General features: G+C 33.1%; 4 protein-coding genes across 5 annotated transcripts; 1 reads left to right on the top strand and 3 right to left on the bottom strand.

The window, feature by feature from the left end:
* Positions 1–1,184: 1,184 nt before the first annotated feature.
* On the bottom strand, positions 1,185–7,306 carry LOC137832076 (ferric reduction oxidase 7, chloroplastic-like). Its single transcript, XM_068640058.1, has 9 exons — positions 6,733–7,306; positions 6,557–6,650; positions 6,132–6,332; positions 5,587–5,821; positions 3,349–3,676; positions 3,002–3,254; positions 2,633–2,888; positions 2,092–2,524; positions 1,185–1,645 (listed from the first exon to the last, which is right to left on the bottom strand). Exons 1-9 carry the CDS (start codon positions 6,965–6,967, stop codon positions 1,476–1,478), a joined length of 2,205 nt encoding a protein of 734 aa, XP_068496159.1. The 5' UTR covers positions 6,968–7,306; the 3' UTR covers positions 1,185–1,475.
* Positions 7,307–9,402: 2,096 nt separating this feature from the next.
* On the bottom strand, positions 9,403–11,601 carry LOC137832082 (uncharacterized). Its single transcript, XM_068640068.1, has 4 exons — positions 11,439–11,601; positions 10,113–10,770; positions 9,784–9,875; positions 9,403–9,690 (listed from the first exon to the last, which is right to left on the bottom strand). The coding sequence occupies exons 2-4, from the start codon at positions 10,749–10,751 to the stop codon at positions 9,543–9,545; spliced, it is 879 nt and encodes a 292-aa protein (XP_068496169.1). The 5' UTR covers positions 10,752–10,770; positions 11,439–11,601; the 3' UTR covers positions 9,403–9,542.
* A 95-nt stretch (positions 11,602–11,696) lies between these two features.
* Positions 11,697–20,055, top strand: LOC137832080 (leucine-rich repeat receptor protein kinase HPCA1-like). Of its 2 annotated transcripts, XM_068640064.1 has the most exons (20): positions 11,697–12,024; positions 12,486–12,633; positions 13,308–13,425; positions 13,514–13,585; positions 13,872–13,946; positions 14,050–14,121; positions 14,584–14,745; positions 14,847–14,921; positions 15,487–15,558; positions 15,646–15,717; positions 15,837–15,905; positions 16,007–16,081; positions 16,237–16,308; positions 16,437–16,574; positions 16,708–17,195; positions 17,274–17,441; positions 17,532–17,668; positions 18,584–18,803; positions 18,947–19,182; positions 19,298–20,055. In XM_068640064.1, exons 1-20 carry the CDS (start codon positions 11,974–11,976, stop codon positions 19,754–19,756), a joined length of 2,979 nt encoding a protein of 992 aa, XP_068496165.1. In that variant the 5' UTR covers positions 11,697–11,973; the 3' UTR covers positions 19,757–20,055. The 2 variants fall into 2 exon arrangements, with proteins under 2 accessions (XP_068496165.1, XP_068496166.1); XM_068640065.1 differs by lacking the exons at positions 11,697–12,024; positions 12,486–12,633 and adding an exon at positions 12,779–13,114.
* A 1,082-nt stretch (positions 20,056–21,137) lies between these two features.
* Positions 21,138–24,292, bottom strand: LOC137832083 (uncharacterized). The gene is made up of 7 exons (XM_068640069.1): positions 23,811–24,292; positions 23,567–23,636; positions 23,085–23,140; positions 22,860–22,935; positions 22,711–22,747; positions 22,024–22,138; positions 21,138–21,942 (listed from the first exon to the last, which is right to left on the bottom strand). Exons 1-7 carry the CDS (start codon positions 24,113–24,115, stop codon positions 21,705–21,707), a joined length of 897 nt encoding a protein of 298 aa, XP_068496170.1. The 5' UTR covers positions 24,116–24,292; the 3' UTR covers positions 21,138–21,704.
* Between the last annotated feature and the right edge of the window lie 3,103 nt (positions 24,293–27,395).

Below are 27,395 nucleotides of genomic sequence, written 5' to 3'. Positions count from 1 at the left end.
CTCAATTTTTATTCACAATTTTAAGTAATTCTAAGTAATTAAGTATTTGATTAGGTGGGAGAGAAAAAATATGTAACGATTAAATTTTATATTTCATGCATATTCGTATCTTTTAGCGTAATACTTCAAAAAAAAATATTAAAAAGATAACACTTCAGTGATATTTAAATGTAGAAATGACAAAAAAAATGGCATGTTTATTCTAACTTTGACCTCTGAATCTCCGCAATTGTTTGAGCTAGAAAAATATTTTGATTGATAAACGCGTTTTTTTGGTTTTATTTTTCTGTAGATCGAATTCATGCATGCAATGGTAATGAGAAAAATGAAAGCGAGATGTTTGACGAAAGTGTTGAGTGACGTAATAGGTGGAGAGTGCAGAGGCAAATGTGTAGAAAGTGGAAACTCCACACCAAAAAAGCACCCTATAATGCTTGTCTTCAAAGCAATGATGAAGCACTTGGAAGAATACGACCATGCAACTACACATCAATTCATACATTACTTTACATTTTACAACCATCTCATTACATGAAGATAAGTCTCTGGTGGTTACCTTTTACAATCTGCTTTATCTTTTTAGTTTGCACAACTTGCATTAACTAAGTTAACACATCTTATTCATTTATTCTTATATACTAAATTTCAGTTTTCAACTTTTTAAAAACTATTTTAACATTACACTAGTTATTTATCATATAAGAAAAGTTACTTTCACAACTATACAATACAATATGTTAGTTTATAACTATACAATAAAATATGTTAGTTTATAAATGTAATCACTTTAAAATTGGTACATCTCTTCATGGTTCACGTTTTATCATAAATTTATTTATCTTTTCGTTATAATTTGACGGAGAGTTGTAAACGTATCAACACTTTTATCATAACTACTTAAAGGAAATGGCAGGAATAATCATTCATTTATGATGATATGTCATCTTCTGTGAAAACAATGACGTGCCATCTTTTATTAAGTGCAACCAATGAAACTTGCAGAGATGCTTTCATATTTTATTAGCTACAATAATTCCTAATTCGTTGTTGTTTTATTATTAAAAAAATACTGATAAATCAGAGGTTCGGTACGCCTAATCTGTTGATGTGTATTTTTATCACAGAATGATAGTTAGGTGAAATTAAATACAGTACCAAAAATTATAGTCACCTACAATTGAAAATTACATTAAAATAGTATTTGCTTCTCATTTACGGTATGCTCTGATCCAGTAATTTACACTTCTAAGAGATGAGATAGAAAGAAGCCACAGAAAACTGAGCATTCACATTATATCATCCCTGAAATTGCATATAGACATCCCTAGTGATAATACATACATACATACATAATTAGAATCCTTCTGATAGCACCTTAAAAGGGTTGTAGAATTGGATTCCTGCTATATACAACATTCATATTATATATATATATATGTATGTATGTATATGTCTTTCATCTTTCTTTTGGAGAGCTAGAGATCAAAGCTGTGGCTGTGGAAATGGAAGATGGGATGATGGCGTTGTCTAGTCATGCTGTGTGACCGGATTTCTTCAGCTACACTTGTCTGAAGTGTTGAAGGGCCACAAACTATGACACCAACATCAACAAGGCCCCACTTTTCTGACATTGATTCATAAATTTCTGCAAAGCATGTATCCAGATTAGTAATTATAGGTAGTGCATATTTTATTTGACTTCAGATAAAATCAAGTCAAATGTGAATTTGTGATCCGCATCTAAGCTGAAACACCTTTTAGCAGCTTCAATTTTTCACATTCGAAAGATAGATTCGAGGCTTCAAACGCCAAAGCAAAGACGCATGTAATGTGAAGAAACAATATATGTATCTGAATGCATCATGTAAACTTGACTACACTAACAGTTCTTTCATGTTTTAAAATTGTTATTCAATAACATTAAAAGAATCAGGACAAATTTTAATACATTACTACTTCTACTATTGGTGGTGCTGGTTAGATTTAGAGTTTCACTTCAATAATACAATGATTATCCAGATGAAACTTTAATTTAGATCATACAACAACACATCTTAGTTTTGTTGAAAAATTATCCTCATAAAGACATACCTTTGAAGTCTGGCCTGGAACCATAACTAATGATAGTTGACTTTTCAATACTGACTTGACTTAGATCCTTGGGAGCCAAAGAGCCATTTTGATGAATCTTATCATCAACCTTTACATTATTAGACTTATCTTTCAATTGACTTTTCATTTCCCAATTGTGCCACAATACAACCACTGAACCACCGAAGATTACAACACTTGCAACCATGCAGATAACATATAGTAGTCCCTTGTACCACCATATATCTATGTGAAATGGGGTTATGTAGTAACCATACAACAAAGCCAGCAATGTCACAAAGCCAACTGTAGATGAGATGACATAAAGTCCAGACCAAAAATTGTCTCCTGTACCAACCAAAACAGACATGCCATAATCACTAGCCATAGGGCAGAATGAAGATTTTATTGGTTTGTAAGTGTACCCCTCTTCCTGCAGATAATAGAAATCAAATACAATTTAGTGAAAAAAAATTGTGTAAATGATAACAAGGCACCATCAGAAGAAAGTACAAATTTGTGTAAAGAAATGTAGACTCACCAATGGAGGATCTGATTCTCGAGTGACATAAATACGAATATCAATGTTTACATTGTCTGAAAAGGATGGACAAATTGTTTCCATGTCAATGGTTGAGAGAAGTGGAAGCTCGCTTGAATTTTTCACTGCCCAAACAAGTAAAATATTTCTCGGTTGACAGGGTTTCCCCTCCCTAACACGGTGGAGAATGTCACTCAATATAGCAAGGAAGGGTGAAAGTCCAATACCACCAGCCACTAATATAAGATTTTCGTACCTAAGAACAAAATGGCCAATCATTATATGCAAACTAAGGAATACGGACTAAATCATGGTTTCTATCATTTATTATGAGTGCCGCACAAAAAGAATTGGCATGTAACCACTTACATTAAATGGTATGGTACTTCATGCCCATATGGTCCCTCCACTGAAGTTGTTATGACTGATAAATCTTTTTGTGCATCAATATCAGTAATCCTTTGTCTCAACTTCTCAGTCCATTTGCCAAGAACCTTTATGAGAACAGCAAGGTGATGTTTTCCATCCAAAGGGCTAGAAGAAACACTGAATGGATGCCACTGCAGCCATGATAGTTCCCGGACTTGAACGAAAATGAAACTTAGAGCATTGTACCTTAAATCTACAACATTTTAAAAAGGTTTTTTTTGTCAGTGAACTGGTTATGGTAACAAATTATGTGCACAGAAGAAATACTATGATAAGTATATAATTACTTTGAGGTTTTGACAGAACCAATTCCACAGTGCCACATGGAAGGCATCTTGATGAGATTACAGTAACTCTCCTTCGTGATTGGCAGAACCTCAGAAACCGATCAAGCAGAAAGAGAAATATTCCACCAGCAGCCATAGTGAAAATAAAGTCACCAACATGCAACGCCAAAAAGACAACAAAGACTACATATAATTGATGGGTGTAGAAGAACAGCTCAAAGTTCCATGTTCGCACTCCAGGAAGAGAGGTTACCCACATTAACAAACCAGCTAGAAGGCTAATTACTCCTGGGAGATTGGCTATACCAATATCTTTCCATTGTAATAACTGCAAAGGGAACCAAATTAGGTACTAAAATAACTTTGATTATGCCAATGTATTCGAGCTAAAGCTTGAACTATTGAAGTAAAATTAGATTTTAATGTTTATAAACCATAATTTTACTCTAAATACAAGACACTTGAGACCAACCAAAAACTCATTCATTAAGCCTCAATTAGGCATGGGCTACACTGGTCAGGGGCTGATGGGTTGTGGGAGGTCATAAGTTCAAATCTATCCCAATAAAAAGATCACGCATAAAGAAATAAAAGATGTCACTTCACTAATCAACAACTACCAAACCTAAGAGGAAAAAATAATAGCATTATAAACATCTTGGTAAGGCATAAGCAAAATAAAAGAATAAGACAAGGTGTTCAATGGCTTGTGTTATGATATAACTCTGCACCTGGAGTTGATAAACCTAAATACAAAACAGCTATGAAGGTCAATACTTAGTTTATTTTCCTTAGTTTACATGGAAGAATTATTTTTTCTAAGGGGCAAAACCCATTAAAGTTGGATGACTTGTGAGTCAAGATAAGATCCCTTTGGAAGAATGTAGAACTGTTCATGTGGCTGCTTCCATTCACCATCATTGAACCCTCCTTTATCCGAAGTTCAAAAACCATCAAAGTCACAACCATCTCCCACCACCACTAAAAAATCACCTTTGTTTGCCTTTTTTCTTGCCATGACCACCATCTGCCATTGGCCTATTCACTTGTTGTCCATCAAAAAATGCCTTTTTGTATGGTGAGTTATACGAAGAAAGGATATGGATCAACTACCAAGTTTTATAGTCTGTAGTGACTCACTTCTTGTCTGTAGCACGGACAATGCTTGAAGCAATCTCCTTGTGCTTGGTTTAGTTGTTTCAAGTTGGTTTTGCTTGAGTTCGGTTTGTCATTCTGCGATTACCATCAGATAGGAGACCCACTTCTAGATATTGTCTTCTCATTGGTGGGAACTTGATTTCTTGGAGGAGCAAAAGTGGAAACAGTTGCTAGATCCAGTTTTGAAGCTGAGTAGTGCACTATGGCAACAACTGCATGCGAGATTACATGGCTTAAACAACTTCTCCACTAGTTATAATTTGGAGATACACAGGATACTCGACTGACAATGAAGTTGTCATTCACATTGCATCAAACTGTGTCTTCCATGAGCGGACTAAACACAGAGAAATTGATTGTCGTTTTGTGAGAGAGGTGTTCTTTGAAGAAATCACAACTCCAGTGACCAACTTGCAAACATGCTCACTAAATCCCTAAAGAGCTCCCTTATTGACCACATTTGTAACAAACTTGACTCATGACATACATGCTCCAACTTGAGGAGAAACGTAAAAGATGATTTGATCTTAGCAATTAGGGAAATATATACAATTGAAAATTGGGGTACCATTATGTTTTTCTATATTATACTTTGAATGATTATAAATTAAGGATTTAAATGTGTAATTAAAAATACAATTCACAAAGTACATGTTATACGAATTGTATTGCATGAGAACTAAATACTTGTCAGTTTGGAAGGTTCTCTTTTGATAAAAAGTAAAAAATGAAAATCACAAAAGTAAATAGATAATTCAAGATTATCAATTCAGTAGAAAATTAACCATTGATAGCCAATATTAGTTTGCAAGAATGTATCATTAATGCTTAGTGTTCTTTTTCTTTTCTTTAAAAACAATTGGGCAATGTTCAAAGCATTCAATGTTTCATTTACATCAGCTCATTAAAATCAAATCCATTCAGCAATCAAGAACTATATCATACTTTCTATACCAAAAATGTAAATGGACAAACAGAACACAAAGGGAGTTGAAAAGGAACACTTTTGTGTTTTCTTTACATTCAGATTCAGTGAGTATAAACTGTCATCAGAAAAGAAATATAGTAAAGAGGACTCACTTCTTGTACAAGGCGGCCATCCATTGCCCAAGCAACAACATAGAGAAGTCCATGGATAGTAAAAATCACCATTGTCAAGTGTCCCAGCCATACATGATATCTTGTGGCATGTTCAAAAGGTATATCTATATAGCGGAGAAGAACAGATCCCCTTGAAATTGGGACAAATAGGAAAGCCAAACACATTAATCCAATAGCGCCTGATCGAAGTCCCATAATTTCCATCATGAACATGCTGAAAAAGAATCAAGTAAATCAGGAAAATCAGCTTTATCATGTTAAATCTACTACAAGAACATCGTACAATTTCTAAACAAAAAATGCATGTTCCAAAATTTAATTTTCAAGGATGTCAGTCTTTATAGAAATTTATCGAAAACTACCAAAACTAATCATTAAATATGAAACGAAACCCACAAGTTTTAATGATTTCAAATCAATTTCAACTAATAAGAATGTGTTACTAGCATTTCTCATTTCATTAAAAAACTCATTCTGCAGAATCCAAATACTTAGGATAAATGAATGGCACAAGACTGGTGTACCTCTTGGCTCTAAAGGATGTCCGATCAGATTCCGGGATACTTCCAAGGGCATCCACAGTATAAGCATAGGTAGCCCAGAAAACATACAGCAAAAAGAGGACAATCCCAGTGAACTCTGTGGCAGAAACAACCCCAAATGGTCCTTTGATAAGCACAGGAAATGTCCATAGGCGGAACCTTGGATGTTTGGAACTCTTATTCCTGCAATAAAAAAAGAAGTACAACATATACTTAAACCAAGGTTTTAAAAAAAATTGCAATTTCATTCACATCATAAAAAAGTAACTGCAACTGCATCCGATCTCATTGTGCCACAATTTTCCAAAATAGCAAGGATATGACAGAACTGTGACCACATTTAGAATCTTCTTATGGTGATGAAGAAATTCATTACAAAGATAGAAACGTTTTAAGAAATCACATACCCTTGAAGCTGATCCTCCCCGGTAAGATTTAGGTGTGCAATGGCAAGAAATGCAATTATGAGAAATGGGGCAGTGAACACCACAAAAATGCTTCCTGCAAAACAAAACACATGGTTAGCTTTGAACTCACGCCACACACAAGGTGAAAACAAGTTAAAAAAAAAAGATAAACTAACCTGTGACTCCAAAAGGAGTGTTACGGCTGAATTCATTCCATTTTGAAAACATGTTCTTCACAGGCTTTGCAGGTTGAAAAAAGATAAAAGCTGTCCACAACACAAAGATCACGCAGATAAAAAACTTGAGAGTCCATTTAGTAGCTGAAACAAGAGAAGATGAAACTGTCTTGCTTGCAGTTTCATCACCACGAGGAGAAAGCAAAGGACTGTAGTCAACATTGTTTTTCTCCATAGACACAAATTCTTCCTCCTCGTACAGGGTATTCCCCACTATGCAATAATACAATTAGTTGCAGCTTCTTGAGTCCCAGTGCCACTTAAAAATACTAGCTTGAAGTGGAAATGAAGACAAACTTTTTGTGTGGAACCCATTAAACTGTTTTTTGGAGCAATTAGAGCCACCCAAATGATTTTTTTGAACCGAGGACAAGGATAATAGATTAGAGTACATAATTGAGCTGGAACATATGTGGTGGAGTTGAATTGTAGATTACTCACATTACTATTACAATAACGGATTGAAGAGAGGTGTTGGTGCCTTGAACAAAAGTAATGAACCATAATTAAGAAGGGAACAAGACGAGACATCAAATTTCAGGTCATCAGCATCAACATCATCACCGACACACACACTTGCTTTTTTTCTCTGTAGGACCATGCGTTTGAGCCTCAAATGGAGTTGTTTAAAATTACTATTTTATTTTTTTAATTATGATGTCTTAACTTTTGTGTTATTTGTATTTTATGTTCATGTGCCGTGAAGATTATTTAAAATTGAGTAGTAAGAAACTGAAGAACAACTTGATTAAAATGTGATATGTTTTGACTTTTTATGACTTCAAATATATCTTTTAAATATAGTATAACATAGTATTGTTATTTTTATTCAATATTTAATAAGATTAAGGTAAATATATCATATTTACTAAATATTAAGTCAACTTAGAGTTTACATTATGTTAAATCTCATTTTTATAAATTTTGTGAAAAATTAAACTAAAATTCATTTTATAATATAATATAAGAATATATTCTAATAAATATTAGTTAAATTTATCGGGTTATATGAGTTATTCTCATATCATCCATAATATTTAGTTATATATAAAAAATGTATTATAAAAAAAATAAGAGATCAATTTACAATATGATTTATACTTTTTTTCAAGGTCAGGACATTCTATGTAATTTTCTAAGGTATTATTAATAAAACAATTAATTGAAAATAGTGTATAGTTTTTTAAAGTGCTTGCAGTGAAAAGATATTTTTTGTATTTAGTGTCAAAAATAACTTTTGAACCAAAAAGTAATAAAGTAAATGATGGCTTAAAATATTTGACTAGAGTGGAAAACCAAAACTCCCATTTTGGTTGTGTACTGGTAAGAGGAAACCCCCTTGTCTCAGAATTGCACACACAGAATCAGAATTTTCAACCTTATTTCTGTCACCTCATAATTGCAGTGAATTAAGAATTAATTACGAAAATGAAAAATATTGTGTGTTTTATTATTTGTGAGAGGCTAGAAATAAAGAAGAAAAAGACATAATGAGAAAATGACAGCTGAAAGAATGAGAGTGGGAGCATGAGATCCACTTGTTGCTTTGTGTACCCAATATTTCCACGCGTCTTCTTCTACATCTCTATTTTTTTCTTCCACAAGGATATATGTCACAATTTCAAGTCATAAAAGTATCAATTTTATATTTTTTGAAGAAATAATTATTAAATTATATTTTTACATTGTCATATTTTCTTTATCAAGATCTTTGTTATCTTTAATCTCTGGATTCTTCGATAAGACAATAGACAAAGTATAGGTTGAAAGACACACTCAATTTAATGGTACATATGTATAGATTATAATTATTATAATTGAAGAATCATAACCTTTAATATTTATATTTTCTTATTTTAAGGATTATTTAAATTCATGAAGACTAATATTTGATTGACCTTATTCAAGAAATCATCGATAGTTTTGATTATAATTAATTTTCATTATAAATTCATCGTGTTGGAAAGTCAAATTTCTTAATTAACTTCACATAGTTCTGTTGAGACCGAATGACCACACAAATGGTTTTGATGTTGTGTAGTACAAATTATATTAATTTACTTTTAAGATGAAAAAACATTATAAACATCTCATATTACTCAATTCAATTTAAAAGAATCTAATTTAAAACATCTTAGTAGTCAATACTTTTAATCTAAAATTATTAAAGTTTTATTTCTAATAACAAAGATACTCATGCTAATTTTCATTTCTTTGCACAAGTATTATCTTGTATTACGACTCATTTAAAGTTTCATCTACACAAAATTTATAAATTAATCATTTTTAATAATTAATATCTCTTTCCTATAACATGTTACTAATTGGTAATATATATATAAAGAATATTTATTCTAAACCTAGATTTTTAATACAATTTTAAAAAAATATTATTACATGTAATAGCTTATGCATATATAGTCACTGTTGTTTTAATTTAACCTATTATTATAAAACTAACATTCAAAAAACAATTTACATCTACTTACATATTATACTTTAATCATATTTTTAAGTAACATGAAATTTTCAATATAAACTTTAAATAAATTTTGAAAAATATATTTGAAGGGTTTAAAACTAAATATTTAATAAAATTAAAGCCAAAAATTGAATCGAATAATACTTTTGAATTAAATAATAATTCCCTCAAAAGAAGATTCCACATTCTGGCAGCACTACATGGGTCATATAAAGAAGCATTTCAATATTTGGAATAGTGCTCATAAAAGAGTAAAGACAAAACTTTATCATTGGCATTTCTGTGATGGTCTCTTCCTCTTGTTTGTTGCTTTTCTTGTGCTTCTCATATTACTAGCAGTTATACGTTTATATTCAGAAGAATGCATTTCATTCATCTTCCCAAACCTTGTTTCATAGAAGTCCCATATCTCAGACCTGATCAAAACAACTTGAGTAAGGAAATTTACACCAAAAAAATACCACCAGAAAACAAAAAGAAAGTTGTAGATTGGACCATATTAATTTTACCAGAATGCCAGGAACTGATAGGGCTCATACTTTCCATAAATCTCTTCAAGATCTCTCTCAATTGTTTTAGAGCTTGTATTTTTTGAATGAACCTGCATTAACACATCTCAATACACAAAGGGCATTTATAATGACAAAATGAAAATAACTTATTACAAAGTGGACTTTAAAGCTCATGAAATCATGTTTGCACCATTTATGTACAATGAAATGTCCTAATTTCTAGTCGATGTGAGATTTCAACAAAACCTGATGCAGCTGTCGCTTTAAGTGTGTAATAGTTTCAAAATAAGTATAGACACATTGAAACAGGAAAAAAGTAACAGCACCTGCTTTAAGTGTCTAACAGTTTCAGAATCCCATGGAATGACATGATAATATCCCAAGCACATAAGTACATTGGCGCGAGTAAATGGACCAAATCCCTTAATTGGTTTGAGCTGATCACCAAGCTGCTTATAGCAGGACAAGCTTGCATCTTTTGACAGCTCTTCAAGCTGTTCTAATTGGATTTTTCCTTCAACAATGCCCTGTGCAAGTTCTAATATATAACCTGCTCTGTACCCAAGTTTGCATCGCTTTGCCAGAAAACTCTCACTAAGGTTTGCCAGCTCAATTGGGGAAGGAAAATTTCCAGTATGGTCAAAGTACTCTCCTTCATTAGGGAACTGACAACATGAATCATCTGAACGAAGCACCTCCAAATCACCAAGCAAGGTCGTGTCTGAACTTGAAGCAAACATGTGGTCCATTTGCAAATTTCCATCCACTTCCATTTCCAATTCCAATTCTAATTTCTTCTTAAGAAGCACGCCCTTTGTAGGAGCCTTCTTTCTGCGGTTCTCTTTAGAAGCTGGTGTCTTGGGAACAAATTCCTCAGCCTCAACTTTTGGATTGCCCGACCCTTCAACAGCACAGGGCAACCCATTTTGCAGTCCAGATTGAAGCTCACAGAGCGCCTGAGCCATGCTCAATGTCCTTGGCCACCTGAAAGGTTTTGTTTACCAAGTTACCACTACAAAAGTGAAAGCAAAGAACAAAGAAACCCCATCACAACAATTGACAAAACAACATTTTCCAAGCCAATTAGTGAGAAACAAAACAAATAAAGGGTCAACAACTATTGTCATCTACAAATATGTAACTAAGTGACAATTTTGATCTTTGGGAAAAACGCACGCGGAAGCAACACACTCATAAATCAACTGCAATTACAAGTGGTTCGGTCGCCACTGTAACCTATATCCACACGGGTAACTATTAGGTTTTCATTCTATCATGTTAAACACCAATTACAAGAACAATGATCTCTTTAAATAGTGATTATAAACGAAACATAATGATTAAACTCATTCACTAAACATGGTGTCTAGTAGCCCAACCCAATTGGTTCTGACTTCATACCAACTAAAGTTCTAACTTAATCCAATGTATAAAAAGTGCAACAAACTAAGTCATGTTCATGTGTTTTGTGGTGCTATCTTGTCATAAAGGAGTAATTCTTAAAGACTAATTTGAATTCCATTCTGCTAACTGGAATTTGACATTGAATTGTACATCAAAATGAAATTATTTATGACTCCTTACACATTCAGTGGTAAATAATAATTTTTTGTCAGCCATTTACACATCTAACGACCAAAATATTCATTTACCCAATGAAGGCACGGTGACATGACTCACTGGCAGTTGCAGAGGAGTATGCACTTAACCATGTCCTCGAACAACGTCGGAGACCTAAACACCCGTCCACCGAAGCTTCTATTTGGATGATCAGCAGCGTGCACGCTTCGAAACTCCCTCACAGCCTTTTCCTCCGCCTCGGACAACCGCAGCATTCTGGTAATCTGAGCCTACAGCCGCAACGGAAGAAGCGAATAAAGAATAAGTAGCGCGAAAAGAAGCAACTTTTCAGAGAGTTGAGTACCTTGATGTGACGCTGTTGTTGGGGAGAGATGAAATGGACGGAATGAACCCTAACGGCGAGCGATTGGGGGCGCTGGGAAAGGGAAACGAGGAGGGAAGAAGAGGAGGAAGAAGAAGGGTTGTGGAGAAGGAGTGGACGAGTTAGGGTTTTGGACAGAGGGTCCCAGTGGTTGGGTGCCATCATGAAGAAGCCGTGACTGCAGACCGCTTGGTCCAACTGGAACGGCTCTGTTTCGGAGGGAAGCTCCATGTGGAATTCGAACCATGCGGTTCCTTCTGGGTGGTCGCTGCAATGACGGTGGAAACCCTGGTTTGGTGAGTCCTCCATTAGAATGCTCTTATTCTTCTCTCCAAACATACCCAACCAACCATTGAACTTGTTTCCTCTTTGGTTAATGTGTGAGAGAGTGTAGTGCAACTGTGAGAGACTGAGACTTGCAAGGTGTTGTTCCAAGGGAAATTATTTTTAAATTTTAGAGTGTAATATATTGTTATATTTTTAAATTAATTTTTAAAATCAATGGCAATATAAAGAACCAGTCAAACGTTTTTCCCTCATTTTTTTATTGAAGTTTCTTATTGTTTCTTTTTAAATTTAGCTTAGTTGCTTTATCTCCACGTTAACAGAAGTTGAAGTTAATGTTGTCGTTTATTTTAGTATGTTTTTTGGTTGTGTCCTAGTTTTGTAATGAGAGAAAGGGCAAGTCAACTATGTTGCAAGTAGATATCTTCTCTACATGTTGTAACCAGAAAATAACATATAACATTGTCTGCAGAATTTAGACAGCGAGAAGTTAGGTTGGCGCGGAAGTATTCAAAACCTGACGAAGTCAAATTCTCATTGGGAACATTCACAACTATTTTATTATGCCTTATTGTCACACTTCAAAACCTTTCTGCTTCATGGAAGATTTCGTGTACATGGTAAAAAATATTATTTATGATGCACAGCTAGCCGGTTACTTTCTGCGTAAATTTGCATGATTTTATTATGATTGTTGACTTAGTATGTTGTTAATCGTTCTGGTCATTTGTTCAAATGGTGTGCCATCATTGTTTGTTAGTGGCTGTTTTAAATTGTATCACCATTTACTGGATCTTTTCGACATGTTTATCCATTAATTTTTTTACTAAATGAGACCAACACTGGGTAAAAGGAAGAACTATAAGGTTGTTGACTTTTGCTCCATAGATGTCATCAAGTAGTGGTTGGTTGCTTCACCAGATTGGCACTGCAAGCTTTCAACAAAGGATCTTTTTATTCAGCATTAGAGAGTTGTATGAGTAGCTAATTTTTGCTTTGTGTCATCGTTTAAGTTGATCATGGGTGAAACAGTTTCACTATTCCTACTACTATTTTTCACTCATTTGTTCATTGGACATGCAAATACAGCAACTCAGGATTGTAAGTTCAGTTGTAATCTAATATTTTGGTATACATATATTCAAAATCAGACATATTCAAACTGTTTTATGATCTGAATGCTTGATGAGAATCAAATTTTGAGAAGAGACCTCAAGCTTTCACTCTTACCTTCTGTAAAGTTTTTGTACGAGGATTCAGTATGAATTTCATTCATTTTTAATTTCTGATGCAGACACTGCTCTGCTGACTCTAATGGCTGCATGGGAGAACACTCCACCTAATTGGGTGGGTTCAGATCCTTGCGGTGGTTGGGATGGCATCGAGTGTACAAATTCACGCATTACCTCCATGTACTTTTTCAAAGTTTAATTTCATTTGAAACTGCTACCTTCTCCTGAATTGTCTTCTTTGATATTAACTTTGTTGCTACTATTTCAGATCATTAGCAAGCATGGATTTGTCTGGTCAGCTTACTTCAGATATTGGATTACTCTCTGAACTCCTGATCTTGTAAGTTTTCTACTTTGGTATTTGTAACACATTATATTCTCTAGTCACGTATAAATGAATTTGAAACATGGTCAGCTTATCACTTGATTAGTATTGACGTGATCAAATATCTTAACTTGTCTGTTGAACGTGTCGAATATAAACCAAAATAATGTTTATGACTGTGCATCCCGAAAATTAATCTGTTTGGACGCTATCTATAGTATTGAATGAAGTCTTCATTTCATTTTCATTTACAACTTCCCTGATTTGTGACTTTGTTCTTTTCTTGATTTTTCCTTTGCAGGGATCTGTCTTACAATAGGAATTTAACTGGACCACTTCCCAGTAACATTGGAAACTTGAGAAAGCTGAGAAACTTGTAAGGCAGTATGAATGTTGTTAATAACTTAAGATCATAGCTCAAATATGATTTAGCTCGATCAAACAACTCTAACAATGCTCTTTATTATTTTATTTTCCAGACTTCTTATTAGTTGTGGTTTCACTGGTCCTATCCCAGCTACAATTGGAAATCTGGAACGGCTAGTCTTTCTGTAAGGATTGTTTGATTTAGTTTAGAAGATATAGAAAAACTGTTTCTGATATTATTCGTAGAGGAACAATTGCTCTTAAATAGAATACAAAGACTTCATAACGGAAAATCTTAATCTATGATGAATATAATCTATCCCTATAATTCAGGATTAATAATCCCATACAATAAATACAAAATATACTGCCAGCCTATTAATAATGGAATGTAATTAAATCTCCTATGTAATTAAAACTGTACAAGGTAGTATTATCTGCAACATAATCAAGAGAGATTCTGACAATATGTATTAAAGCCTCTTTATTTAACTTACCGAGAAACCTATTAATCAAGATAGCATTTGGAGTCCTTTACTTCCTATGTGTACTTGGTTTTGAGTATCATATATCTATTTGTTTTTGTAGTCCCTTAGTCTTAATGCTACAGATATCTTATAACATAACAAAGTTTATTTTAATTGCAGATCTTTAAATTCCAATAGATTCTCAGGGCCAATTCCAGCTGCCATTGGTAATCTCTCAAATTTGTATTGGCTAGACTTAGCTGAAAACCAGCTTGAGGGCCCCATCCCCATATCCAATGGAACTACTCCTGGTCTTGATATGATGCACCATACCAAACACTTGTATGTGAAATACCTTTTGCAAAAGTTGGCATTATTTTTCTCTTTACAATAGTTTGATTTATGTCTATCAAAATCCCTCTGATATATTCCATTTTTTACAGTCATTTTGGTAGGAATAAGCTTTCAGGAGACATACCTGCTCAACTTTTTAGCTCAGAAATGTCTCTCATTCATGTGTAAGATTCACCCCAATATTTTCTGGAATTTGTTTTGCATGATCGTAAAGCTCAGTAACAACAAAAAGGCACATGCCATATACCCAATAGAATTTTACCTTGACGCCACATTATATTAGGGCCTGATTGTCGTATTAGAAACTCTATTAGTCCATATTGAAAAAAAAATTACTTTGGGAAATCAATCTCTATATGGTTTCATGTGTCAGGATTTTTGTAAACTTGGTTCGGAGGAGTTTTAGTGAACAAACACTTAATTTTGCTATAAAGTTTACAAATAAAAGTTTCAAAATACAAATCAGTTGACTTCAGAGCTCCTTCCAAAATCAAGATCATCCAAAATTAAGTCCCCCTATTCGTCTGTTCATGAATTCTTTCCTCGGTTTAAAGGACCCAACTAAAATATTTCTCACCTGTTTAAATTAAGTTGGCAAACTGTAATTGCCTTTATTTATACATTGAAGAGAAAGAGACACAGTGGTAGGATTAAAGTCTAAACAAGAAGGCTAGGGAGGGTAGGATCAAATGAAAATGATGAATTTAATTTATACAATGTTTTTGGCAGGCTTTTTGAAACCAACCGATTTACTGGAAGCATTCCATCTACACTTGGCCTTGTCAAGTCTCTGGAGGTGGTGTGAGTATCCATATCTCATACTTTAAAATAGTAAATAGAATTTGTTTCTTCTTTGTCTTGAAATAGTGAAATATTTTGTGGTTGCAGTCGCTTTGATGACAACTTTTTCAGTGGATCTTTGCCTCAGAACATCAGCAATCTTACAAGTGTTAGGGAACTGTAAGTAGAAAAAACTAATATTCCAAACAAAAGTTCATTGTTTCTTTAGGTATGGTGTTAGTATCAATTATGATAAATTTTAACTACATTGATAGAGATTTTGATTTCGTGTCTGCCAGGTTCCTGTCCAAAAATCGCCTGTCTGGTTCCCTCCCCGACCTTACCGGAATGAATTCCCTCAGTTACCTGTAACTCATTTATCTAAGATAACTTTATTTTCTATACAATATGCGTAATTCAAAATGAATGCAAATTTTGTATCAGTGACTAACTTGGTAAATTAAATTAGAGATGTGAGCAATAACAGTTTTGATCCATCAAACTTTCCATCGTGGTTGTCAACTCTCTCAGCTTTGACGACAATGTATGTCTTTCAACTTTCATCCATCAACTTTACCTTTCTCTACTCTTTCATTTATCAGCTTCCCTTTTTCTACTCTTTCATTTATCAGCTTCCCTTTCTGTCACAGGTTTCAACTTTCAACACCTTAATTCTTATAATTTTCTTTTGTATGGCAGAATGATGGAAGATACAAAACTTGAAGGAGCTATTCCTGTTTCTTTGTTCAACCTACAGCAACTGCAGACAGTGTGAGTACCAACTTATATTCTTTTGCTACATTTTGTTCCTCAAAGTTTGAATATGGTGCTTTCAGTAGTTACTCCTGTTCATCATTTTTAGAATGAAATACAAGTTAAATTTGTAATGTGATCCACAGGGTGCTGAAAAACAACAAGCTAAATGGCACTTTAGATATTGGCACATTCATCAGCAACCAACTGGACCTCCTCGATTTGCAGCTTAATTATATTGAAAAGTTTGAAGCAAAAATCGATGTATCTAAAGTGGAGATAATGTATGCCATAATTGTGATTTTTATTTTAATTGATGATTTCGTTACTTGGAAGAGAAATTTCTTTGTAAATTTTCAATATTTTCTTCTTGTCTTTGTTTACAAGGTTGATTTTGAAATACATCTATATGTGCAGACTTTTGAATAATCCAATTTGCCAAGAGACAGGAGTTCCACAGAGTTATTGTTCCATAACAACATCTAATGACTCATATTCAACGCCACCAGAAAACTGTGTACCTGTTCCCTGCAGCTCAGATCAGACATTAAGCCCCAAATGCAAATGTGCATACCCATATACAGGAACTTTATTTCTCAGAGCTCCTTCCTTCTCAGACTTGGGAAACCAGACTGTCTTTGTAACCCTGCAGTTAACTCTAATGCAGTCTTTTCAAGTTCATAATAAACCTGTGGATTCAGTTTCTTTAAGCAATCCAAGGAAAAACATATATCAGTACCTTGAATTGACTTTAAAATTATTTCCATCTGGCCAAGATCGTTTCAATCGAACTGGCATTTCCAGTATAGCCTTTCTTCTCAGCAACCAAACATACAAGCCTCCTTCAATGTTTGGACCATATTATTTTATTGCTGATGACTATGAAAACTATATGAATGACACAGGTAAATCCGATTCTACATGGCAATGAAATTATATAGTATGTGCTCTATTTTAAACTACTTTTTTTTCTTGCCAATTAGTATTAGAAGGTCCTGTGACAACATCCAGTAAATCTTCAAATACTGGCATCATAGCTGGAGCTGCGGCTGGAGGTGCTGCCCTGTTGGTTTTGGTACTTGTTCTATTTGTGTATGCTCTCCACCGGAAGAATAAGTCAGTAAGAGCAACTGGAAAAAACAATCCTTTTGGTATGATAATTGTATACTTAGATCATGCTTTATTGCTATCTATCATTGTGGAGTTGGGTTTATTTAAATGTTTCATTTCATAAAATGCAGAACAATGGGATCCAGATGAGAGTAATAGTAGCATTCCACAGTTGAAAGGAGCAAGGCGCTTCAATTTTGAAGAGATACAAATCTGCACCAAAAACTTCTCACAAGTCAATAATATAGGATCTGGCGGTTATGGGAAGGTATTGAATTCCTCTTGTTTACTTCATTTTTCTATAACAGAATGTGCATAACCAAGGCTCGAAAAAAGCAAACAATTTTCAAACTATTGTCTACTGGCTTGTTCCATTCCATATAGTGGTTTACTCACCCTGCAAACTTTCTTTGTGCCTAAGACAATCATTCTCTGGTATATAGTCCTATAGATATCTTCCTTTAGATCTCCATGACGAAAAACATTGTTGAGATCTAGTTGATAGAGATGCTAGTTATGTATTATTGCCAAAGTGGAGACAACCCTTATGTTGGTTAATTTTGCAACAGGATAAAAGGTGTCCAAATAATCTTGCCCCTCAGTTTGTGTGTAACCCTTAGTCATTAACCGAACTTCATACTTTTTAATGGTCCTATCTGACTTCCTTTTAATTTTGTAAACCGATTTATTACCAGGGTAAGTTATTCAGGAGGAAAGTCAACAAGAGTCCATGTAAAAATATTGATATACTTCAACTCTGAGTTATGTGTTCCATATCATATAAAGGAGAGAGAGATAAAATTTTCACAAGATAAAATCCTTAACTTTCAACTTAAATGGATCCATTGCCAACCAAGATGACTAAATCATTTTTACAATTTACCTTCTAACATTAGGTTTGATTTCTGTAGGAATCTCCTAAGCCTCCCTGAATTCAGGTTTTATTAATTGTTTGGAGGTTGTATCTTTTGTTGCATGAGTTTTGGCCTAGTTCCCTGATGCTTTATATATTTTCTTTCTTTCTTTTATGGATGGCTCATGTAGTGGTAAATGATTAATAGCATGACATAGTTTTGTTACTCAATCACGAAGAGAAAATGAGAGATTTTGTTGCAAGTTTGTGACTATAACGCCAAACTGTTTAATATTCATCTAGGAAGTTTCTTAAAGAATTAGTTGACAGGTTTATCGGGGAACACTTCCCAACGGGCAACTAATCGCAGTCAAGCGAGCTCAGAAGGAATCTATGCAGGGAGGGTTAGAGTTTAAAACCGAGATTGAACTTCTATCAAGGGTCCACCATAAAAATCTTGTTAGCCTTATCGGTTTCTGCTTTGATCAAGGAGAACAAATGCTGATTTATGAGTACGTTGCAAATGGTACTTTGAAGGACACTCTTTCAGGTATATGTTTATCCACAATTCGACCACATTAAAGCATATGTAGCTTATGCAAATTTATTTTAGATAAATAATCATTTTTCTTTCAATACTCTTGTTTTGAAAGAGCTTTAAAAAAATTAATTGTTTCATTATGGTCTCTGTAGGGAAATCTGGAATTAGATTAGATTGGATTAGAAGGTTGAAAATAGCCCTTGGTGCTGCCAGGGGTCTGGACTATCTGCATGAACTTGCCAATCCTCCAATCATACACAGGGACATCAAATCCACTAACATATTACTGGATGAACGCTTGAATGCTAAAGTATCTGATTTTGGTCTCTCCAAACCTTTAGGTGATGGTGCAAAAGGTTATATCACCACACAAGTCAAAGGAACAATGGTTCGTACATTCTCATCTAACATTTAAAATGTCACACCAGTATTCAATGTAATTCAATGTAACATCTTATATTCAAGAGTTTAAGACTTGACAATGGAATTTTGTTTTGATGTAGGGCTACTTGGACCCAGAGTATTATATGACTCAACAGTTGACTGAGAAAAGTGATGTTTACAGCTTTGGAGTGCTAATGTTGGAGCTGATAACTGCAAGAAGGCCAATAGAGCGAGGGAAGTATATTGTGAAAGTGGTCAAGGAAGCTATAGACAAGACAAAAGGCTTCTGTGGTCTTGAGGAAGTTCTCGATCCAACTATTGATTTCGGGACAGCACTGAATGGTTTTGAGAAGTTTGTGGATATCGCCTTGCAGTGTGTTGAAGAGTCAAGTTCTGACAGGCCTACAATGAATTATGTGGTAAAAGAAATTGAGAACATGTTGCAGTTGGCTGGTTCAAGCCCCATTTTATCAGCATCAGCTTCAACTTCATCTAGTTATAACAATCCAATGAAGAGTTCCCTCCATCCTTACGAGAATGAATACTTTGATTCAAGTGTCGTCCTTCCACGTCCGTAGATTGTGCATATGATGGAGAAATCATTACATGGTCTCGTACTATATGGTCTCAATCAACCTTTATGTATCATATAATTATATTTTTTAATTTATGGACTATGGAATATTTTGTCAGTGTGTAAGTATCTTCACTTCAAGTGTAACTAGTGCAAATAATGTAAGAATAGGCTTTCAGGGCAAATTCCTCCGAAACTGGTTAGCTCGAAAATAACTTTGATACATGTGTAAGAGTTGTCCTTAGATTTATCATTGTAGCCTTTGAATATGATTGAGCCAGTACGAACAGTTTTCCACTTTCATATATTTGTACACGGAGCACTCACTGGTGTAGAATTTTGTTTGAAACTTAAACAACATTAAAATGAACTTGTAACGTGTCAGAAACTTCATGTGACCATAGTGAAAATATATATTAACTGTGATATTGTAAAACTGAACAGACATGCAAACACTTGCATGTTTCAACATAGTCTACCTTCTGATGATGAATGGTTGTTAGGAAAGAAATTCTTGAGACTAATAGATCTTACCTGCTGCATGCATGCGCACATATGTTGACAACACATTTTCGAACACATTCTGAAATATGTTTACTGGCAGGATTTTTGGCAGCAATCAACTGGTTGGCAGCATTCCGGAAACTCTTGCACTAGTTACGAGTTTGACATTGGTGTGAGTTTGACTACATTAAATCCTCAAAAAGAAATTTTGTTAGAAGACTTTTGCTTGATGCATTTAGCTTAAATATATCTTTGTGGCTAGCAGGCGTTTTGAAAATAGTTCACTGGATGGATATGTGCCTCTGAGCCTCAATAACCTTATCAATGTCACAGACCTGTTAGAACCTAAATTATATATGCCAACTAGAGTTTTATTCTTCTTTATCCATATTTTGGTATCAGCAGAAGGGGAAATTCAATCTTTGCACGGAAAGAATTTTGGTTTTATACCTTTTTCAGGTTGTTGTCCAACAATAAGTTGCACGGTGCCCTGTCAAACCTTACTGGGATGAACTCCCTAAAATACTTGCTAGTAACAAAGTTTTTGTCTGTAGCAGTTTTGTAATGTTATTAATCAACCTTATTTAAAATGAATGTTTCTTGGGTGACAAATGGGTTAATTCTTCAAAATCTGTTTTGAAGGGATCTGACCAACAATGGCTTTGATAAGTCAAGCTTTCCATTGTGGCTTTCGAATCTGAAGAATTTAACAACATTGTATGTCTTTCTTTTGCACTTGTTTCACTCTTGAGTTATGTACGTGGTTTCCTCACTTCAATGAAGTTTACTCCTATGATAGTTGGCAGACAAATGAGGAATTTGTACCTGGATGGAACCATTCCGAATCTTTTATTTAGCCTTGCCAATTTACAGAATGTGAGTTACGTCTTAATTATTACTCTTACAATCTTTACTATCAGAAAGAAAAATATAAAGTTGTTACATATTCATCATATTTGAAGTAACATATATGACAAAACCCCCCACATGTAACATGATAACAGTGTGCTGAAAGACAACCGCTTTGGTGGAACCTTGGATATTGGCACCAACTATTACAAACAACTGCAACTTATTGATTTAACTTCAAATTCAATTGAGGACTTCAAGCAACGAAATGATCCCCCACAAATTAGGATAACGTAAGCCATACTTGTTAATGTTTTATATGACTAAACTATTAAGTATTGATGGCACTTTTGTCTGCAGACTCGCACACAACCCAATTTGCACAGAAACAGAAATTATGGAGGATTACTGCACCAACCTCAATATCTCCCATACGAAACCACAAAATAGCTGTCAACAAGGTAGCTGCAGCCCAGATCAGATTCTCGGCCCCAAATGCAAATGTGGATTTGACTATGATCATATACAGGAACTTTGACTTGCAGAGCCCCTTCATATTTTGAATCTTAATGTAAATAAATAAACACTGACAACATGAATCATAGTTCATCATGTATTCTTTGTCCTAAAGGAGCCTCTATATTAGGAACACGATCGACTCTGACTTGATGCAGATTCACATCTGCAACAGCTTGGGGTCTTAGGTCTGCGTGTCCCACCACACCAGCTTTTATGGCCTCAGTAATCTTTCTCTGCAACGTAAGTAGTCCAATCCGCTTGGAAACAACATAAAGAACAGCAAGGGAGAACAACAGAAAACCAATACCAAGTATCACCCTATTCAAATAGTTAATTGTTAGCATTGGCATTCAGGAACAGCAAACGGAGTGGGTACTAAAATAAACTTTTTTTCCATACCTGTCCATGACATCTTGACGTTGCATTATGGAGAGGAGATTTCGTGTTCTCATCAACAAAGACCGGTGCCCTTTATATTCACTTTCAGCCTTTTTTAACACTCCAGTTGATTCATCTATACATCAAATCAATTTTGCAAAACAAATATCCAGAACAACGTTATTATTTCACTCTCCCATAATCATATTAGTGAAAACAATTTCAGCATCTCAGTTCATCAAAACCAATATCTTTGAACATTAGGTTTAACAAGAACTCCAGTACAAACAGAGAACAAAGAAGGATCTTTACATAATAAATACATCACAGGGAAGGCAAGAGAATCAGCACAAGCTAAAATTGCACAAAGTCAGATTCCAAGAAGACAAAACTATAATTCATAATATAATCTATACTGCACATCAGGAGCTATAATATAAGTAATTCAAATTTCAAACTTGTAAAATATTGCATTGTGCAACTTGTAAAATTTGAAACTCATTGCCTGCAACCTTCTTTCTTCCAATCCAACTGACTTATTTAGGCCAGCTTATAATTATTTTAAACACTTTTCTTAGTCCTCAGATAAATTTCACATACACCAAAAAGATAACATGTTTTAAAACCATTGGAAATTAAAGTACAAGTAGACAGATAAAATAACCATCATCAATATAGACAGGGAAAGGCGGAGGAAAAAGTACCTACCAAGTGTCATAAGGGTGCCTGTGTTTCTTTCAACCTCCTAATCAAGGTGGAAGAGATATGATTAATATGATAATCAGCATAATAAAAAGGGTCAAAATTTACGAAGGACTATAGAGAACAATTAAACCAAAAGGTACCTAAGAACTAACCTGAACCATCAACTGACGTGTACGACGAAGGCTTTCCGTTATGCTCTCTGCAGCAGATGTCATTCCAGCTTTTGTCCTGGAAGGTCATACAATTTAGAGGACAAAAGTACTTCATCATGGCATCATGCCAACTGAATTTTCTATTGAAATAGCACTAAATAATAAATAAATAAAAATATGCAAAGCATAATTTAGTCCCAGCCAAATGAGACACCAAGGACATACTGTAAATTGCGCCTGCGAGCTGTGGACTCTTCTCCACCACCTAGAAGTAGTTCTCTCTGCACCATAAAGAAATAATATAAGTCACACAGTACAATGTAAAAAAACACAAATCACGCAAGTCCATGATCACAATACAATATGTTTGTGGTCAGGACAGGACCTGTTTGAATATATTTGTAAACACTTTTTATGAGAAAAAAATTCAAAAGGAATAAGTTCTTATATTAGTTAGACTTAACTTGCGTACAAGTTAATATGAGATTTTTTATAAATTGGTTTATTCATATGCTAAAACTAACTAATAACTTACAAAAAAAACTCATTTCATGTTTACATCTTATTTTCCTTTTGAAGTGTATTTGTACAGAAGTCTATACAAATAGGTCGATAATATTATAAATTCAGCAGGGTGATCATTGATTAGATTAGAATATGTTCCAAATAACATCAGAAAAATTAAATAAGAAAAGTAAGTATATTGCCTCCTCCTGAGCAGCTTTCCTCAAGTTAGCCTTCGCTTGCAAATTGGCATTCCTCAGATTCAACCGCAAACTGTTCAATTTAAAAGAAGAAGAAAAAAAAAACACTATCAACAGAAATTGCAAAACACTAAACTCACAACCCACCACTACTTCAAATCAATGGCTATTCAATCAATTCAATAACCAAAAAACAAACAAACAAACATGAATTTAATTTCCATTATAGGGAGAGAGTGGTTGGTACTTTTGAGTTAGGGTTTTCCAGGATTGAAGCAATGCGCGTGCAGATTGGACCTCCGGTTGGGTGGGTAACTGAGGGGCGAGAAGATCGAGGGTGAAGAGGAAGGAAGAGAGGAGTGACAAGCCATCCTGAGCGATCCCGTTCAACCTAGCGAGGGAATTTTTCTCCTCTTTCTCTCTTCCTGATTTTCCGTACTCTGCGATTGCCTCTATGTTTTCCTGCGTTTTCCTGTAGGTTTCGTCCCATTCCTTCTTCACCTTTTCCACCTCCTCCACCACCTTGTCCATCGTAGATTCTGATTCTACCATCTTCTCGCAATCCTTTTTGTTTCTGTGTTCAACGCTCTTTTGCTTCCCCTGTTCAATGGGATCATCTCAGTTACTCAACTCTCCTCTCATGTTTTTCTTTTGCTCTTCATTACGCTGTTACTAACTTCTTTTTTCTAATAATTTTTTTGTGTTTTTTTTGTGCTTCACTGGTAGTTTTTTCAAAATTAAATATACTTCAAATACATAATTTTATGCTGATTAAAGATGATGGTTACATTTATTTAATTTTTATTAATATAAAACAATATATTATCCTTAATTATATTTTTTGAAAATCAAATTCACATTTAAAGTTTATTTATTTTTCAGTCTACTAAATTCTAACAATTCTAACAATTCTAGCAAAGAAGAAGGGTAGTTGAAATTGAGACCCAACCCAACAAATACTCATTTTGTAACATGGTTTCTCTCCTAAACCACAATTCTGAATTCTGATATACATTGAAAGGGGATTGTTTCTTCCGTTCTCCTGCAATCCTAGTAAACACGTGAAAATATTTTTTTATTCTTCTTGTGCCACTTCTATAGAGTAGTTTTCGGATCATCTAATCCGAACATGCATTTGAAAAAAGACTTCCGAATTATGTAATATAAAAGCTAAAAACGACTTTCGAATTATGTAATCCAGAAGCTAATTATGAATTAAAGAAAAAAACTTATAAATTAGGTAATCCAGAATATTATAGAAGGGTATTTTTAAAAATATGAAAATTTATGAAGGTGAGAGAAGAATATATGGAGCTGCAAGAAGAAACAACCTTGAAAGTGAAGTGAAGAAAGAAATTAAGAGAGTTGCACTTCCATATATTATTCTCTCACCTTCATAAATTTTCATATTTTCAAAAATACTCAATTTTCATATTTTCAAAAATACTCATATGTAATATTTCAGTTAAAAGTTTTTTTTTTCAAATTCATAATTAATTTCTGGATTACATAATCCAAAAGTGTTTTTTTCAAATACGTATTTAGATTATATAATCTCGAAACTAACTGTGAGGAAAAAATAAAAAAGTATTTTCATAAAGATGGCAGAAGAATGGTGCTCGAAGAAACAGTCTTAAAAAGAGACATACCTGCACCTTGGGTCCACCTCCAGGATTAATACAAATGTTTCTTTCATTCTTTTCTTCATCACTCCTCTCATACAAACTTGCTTAGCCAAAAACTTTCCTTAACAAACAAAACAACAAAACCACTTATTTAGGTATTAGTATTTTTCTTATCAGAAATAAAGAATTATGAAAGAAACATGTTAATTAAGAGAATTAAGTGGTAACAGCAAGGCAAATCAAGAATAGTTATTAGTTAGATATTGAAGAATAAATTCTGATTCACTCATGCTTTTAGAAGCTGAAGTGACCTCAACCTAAAATCACTATTGATTAACACTGCTAACCTCCTACTTGTAGACTTTGGAAAACTTATTTTCTTATCTTAATTACAAACAACAAAACATTGTTATCATAAAGGTGATGAACACAAAGTTATTATAGAAAGTAACCCTCATCAATTTCATGGTTTACATTTCCAGAAGTTCTATCAAATGGACTCAGTCAATATTCAAAATCAATGATGCCACAAAAATTGTGATTTAAAATGCTGGAGAAATATGACCTTATATTATGAATCAATGAAAGGGAAATCAAAAAAATACATTAATTATTGAAAAAGTATTATTTAATTATTATAAACGTGCATAATATAAACAATTCATTTGTTTTATTTTTTAAATAATATAATTAGAACTTTCTTTGAAATAATCAATCATATGTTTAAGAGGGTATCAATTAAAGCAAAATCTAGATGCAGTATTTAAGCACTTTTACAATTGTTTTTTAACTAAAAAAAGGTTTATGTCTGTAACTGATCACATATAAAAATTGACAATAATTTATAAATGAAACTTACTTAAAATACTATGTATACAGACTATTCTTAAATTAAAATATTTGAAGCATTAATAGTTTGCTTGGTTTTTTATTGAGACAATATATTAGCAAGAAGTAATTTTTTAGGAATTATAACAAAAAAATATATTAAAAATATAGAAATTAGTAATTAAATATGGAAAAATTGAAAAAATTGAAGCTATAAGTTTAACCCAAAGATAAAAAAAAATTAATAATGTAAATTGTAATTAAATCATAATATGAATACTGTTATATTACATTAAGTAATTTATCTAATATGCCTCCTTGTGCTATCTTTACTATTTTTACAAACTCTTAATTTGTTTATTGTTCATATATATGCACACACATAATTCACCAGAATTTTCAGGAAACAAAAAATAAACTAAAGTTATTCGTAAGTTAAAATCAAGGTATATATAATGTAATTTGTAAAAAATTATATAACTTCCATAATTTTTAATTTTTTTAACTTTTATATTAATTAATTTTAACTTATGAAAATTTTATTTCATTTTTTATCTTTTATTTTTTCTCTCTTGAAAAACATTATGGATGAGCCTGTCTAAAGAGGCTTAAACACATTTTTAATTCAGTTTCTAAACTAAATTAATAATACATTAAAGAAAAAATAAATTGCAACTATGTATAAGTAATTTGAACTTTTTAAAATATATTTTAGTTCTTGATTTTTGCTTTTAGTATTCAATAAATTTCTCTTTTAAATTAGATACCTAATAAATTAATATTTTTTTAAGTCCCAAGATAAATTTAAATCCTGAAATATTTTTTATTTTTTATCCCTTAATTCTTTTTTTATCAAAACAACATATATTTTGCCTCATATGATAACGTATTATATAATACAAATAATTGAAAAGATTTAACATCATTAGGTCAGCACTCATTGTTTGACATGTGAAACAATCTAATAGACAAAGCAAGAATTTAAATAAAATAATTATTTTATTAGATACTAAATTTGAAAGAAAAAGTTTTTTAGGTAATCAAGATCAACTGACGTAAAACTTATTCAAGTTTAAAAAACAATTAAAATTCTTCCTACATTACCTTACACCACATATAAAATTAATCAAATTACACCTTAATTAAGAGCTTTTTATAAAATGTTAAATTTAATATTCTTATTAATTAGAACATGTATTCAAAATTTTATACAATTTCAAAATTATTAAAAGTTTATTACATCATATATTTTTTAACATATACTCTCATATTTAAAAACATGTAAATATTTATTATTACATAGCATATCTATACAAATTTAAATTATTTGAAATTTGATATACACTATTGTATTTGTACAAACTTTATAGGAAAGAGTG

The sequence above is a fragment of the Phaseolus vulgaris genome, chromosome 6 (genome assembly GCF_000499845.2).
Source record: "Phaseolus vulgaris cultivar G19833 chromosome 6, P. vulgaris v2.0, whole genome shotgun sequence".
Taxonomy (NCBI): Eukaryota; Viridiplantae; Streptophyta; class Magnoliopsida; order Fabales; family Fabaceae; genus Phaseolus; species Phaseolus vulgaris.
The sequence above is the reverse complement of the archived record's forward strand: the minus strand, read 5'-3'. Positions and strand labels throughout refer to the sequence as shown.

Coding starts and splice junctions, on each gene's coding strand:
- LOC137832076 (XM_068640058.1), bottom strand. CDS start 6,967: ATGGAGAAAAACAATGTTGACTACAGTCCTTTGCTTTCTCCTCGTGGT. Junction 3,255..3,348: donor GGTTCTGTCAAAACCTCAAA/GTAATTATATAC, acceptor AAAATGTTGTAG/ATTTAAGGTACAATGCTCTA. Junction 2,525..2,632: donor GAGAATCAGATCCTCCATTG/GTGAGTCTACAT, acceptor TATTATCTGCAG/GAAGAGGGGTACACTTACAA.
- LOC137832082 (XM_068640068.1), bottom strand. CDS start 10,751: ATGGCTCAGGCGCTCTGTGAGCTTCAATCTGGACTGCAAAATGGGTTG. Junction 9,876..10,112: donor CTGTTAGACACTTAAAGCAG/GTGCTGTTACTT, acceptor GTGTTAATGCAG/GTTCATTCAAAAAATACAAG. Junction 9,691..9,783: donor TATCAGTTCCTGGCATTCTG/GTAAAATTAATA, acceptor TGTTTTGATCAG/GTCTGAGATATGGGACTTCT.
- LOC137832080 (XM_068640064.1), top strand. CDS start 11,974: ATGCGGTTCCTTCTGGGTGGTCGCTGCAATGACGGTGGAAACCCTGGT. Junction 12,634..13,307: donor TGGAAGATTTCGTGTACATG/GTAAAAAATATT, acceptor TTTCTGATGCAG/ACACTGCTCTGCTGACTCTA. Junction 14,922..15,486: donor GAAATGTCTCTCATTCATGT/GTAAGATTCACC, acceptor TGTTTTTGGCAG/GCTTTTTGAAACCAACCGAT.
- LOC137832083 (XM_068640069.1), bottom strand. CDS start 24,115: ATGGTAGAATCAGAATCTACGATGGACAAGGTGGTGGAGGAGGTGGAA. Junction 23,141..23,566: donor GGAAAGCTGCTCAGGAGGAG/GCAATATACTTA, acceptor TTTATGGTGCAG/AGAGAACTACTTCTAGGTGG. Junction 22,139..22,710: donor AGGCACCCTTATGACACTTG/GTAGGTACTTTT, acceptor TTTGATGTATAG/ATGAATCAACTGGAGTGTTA.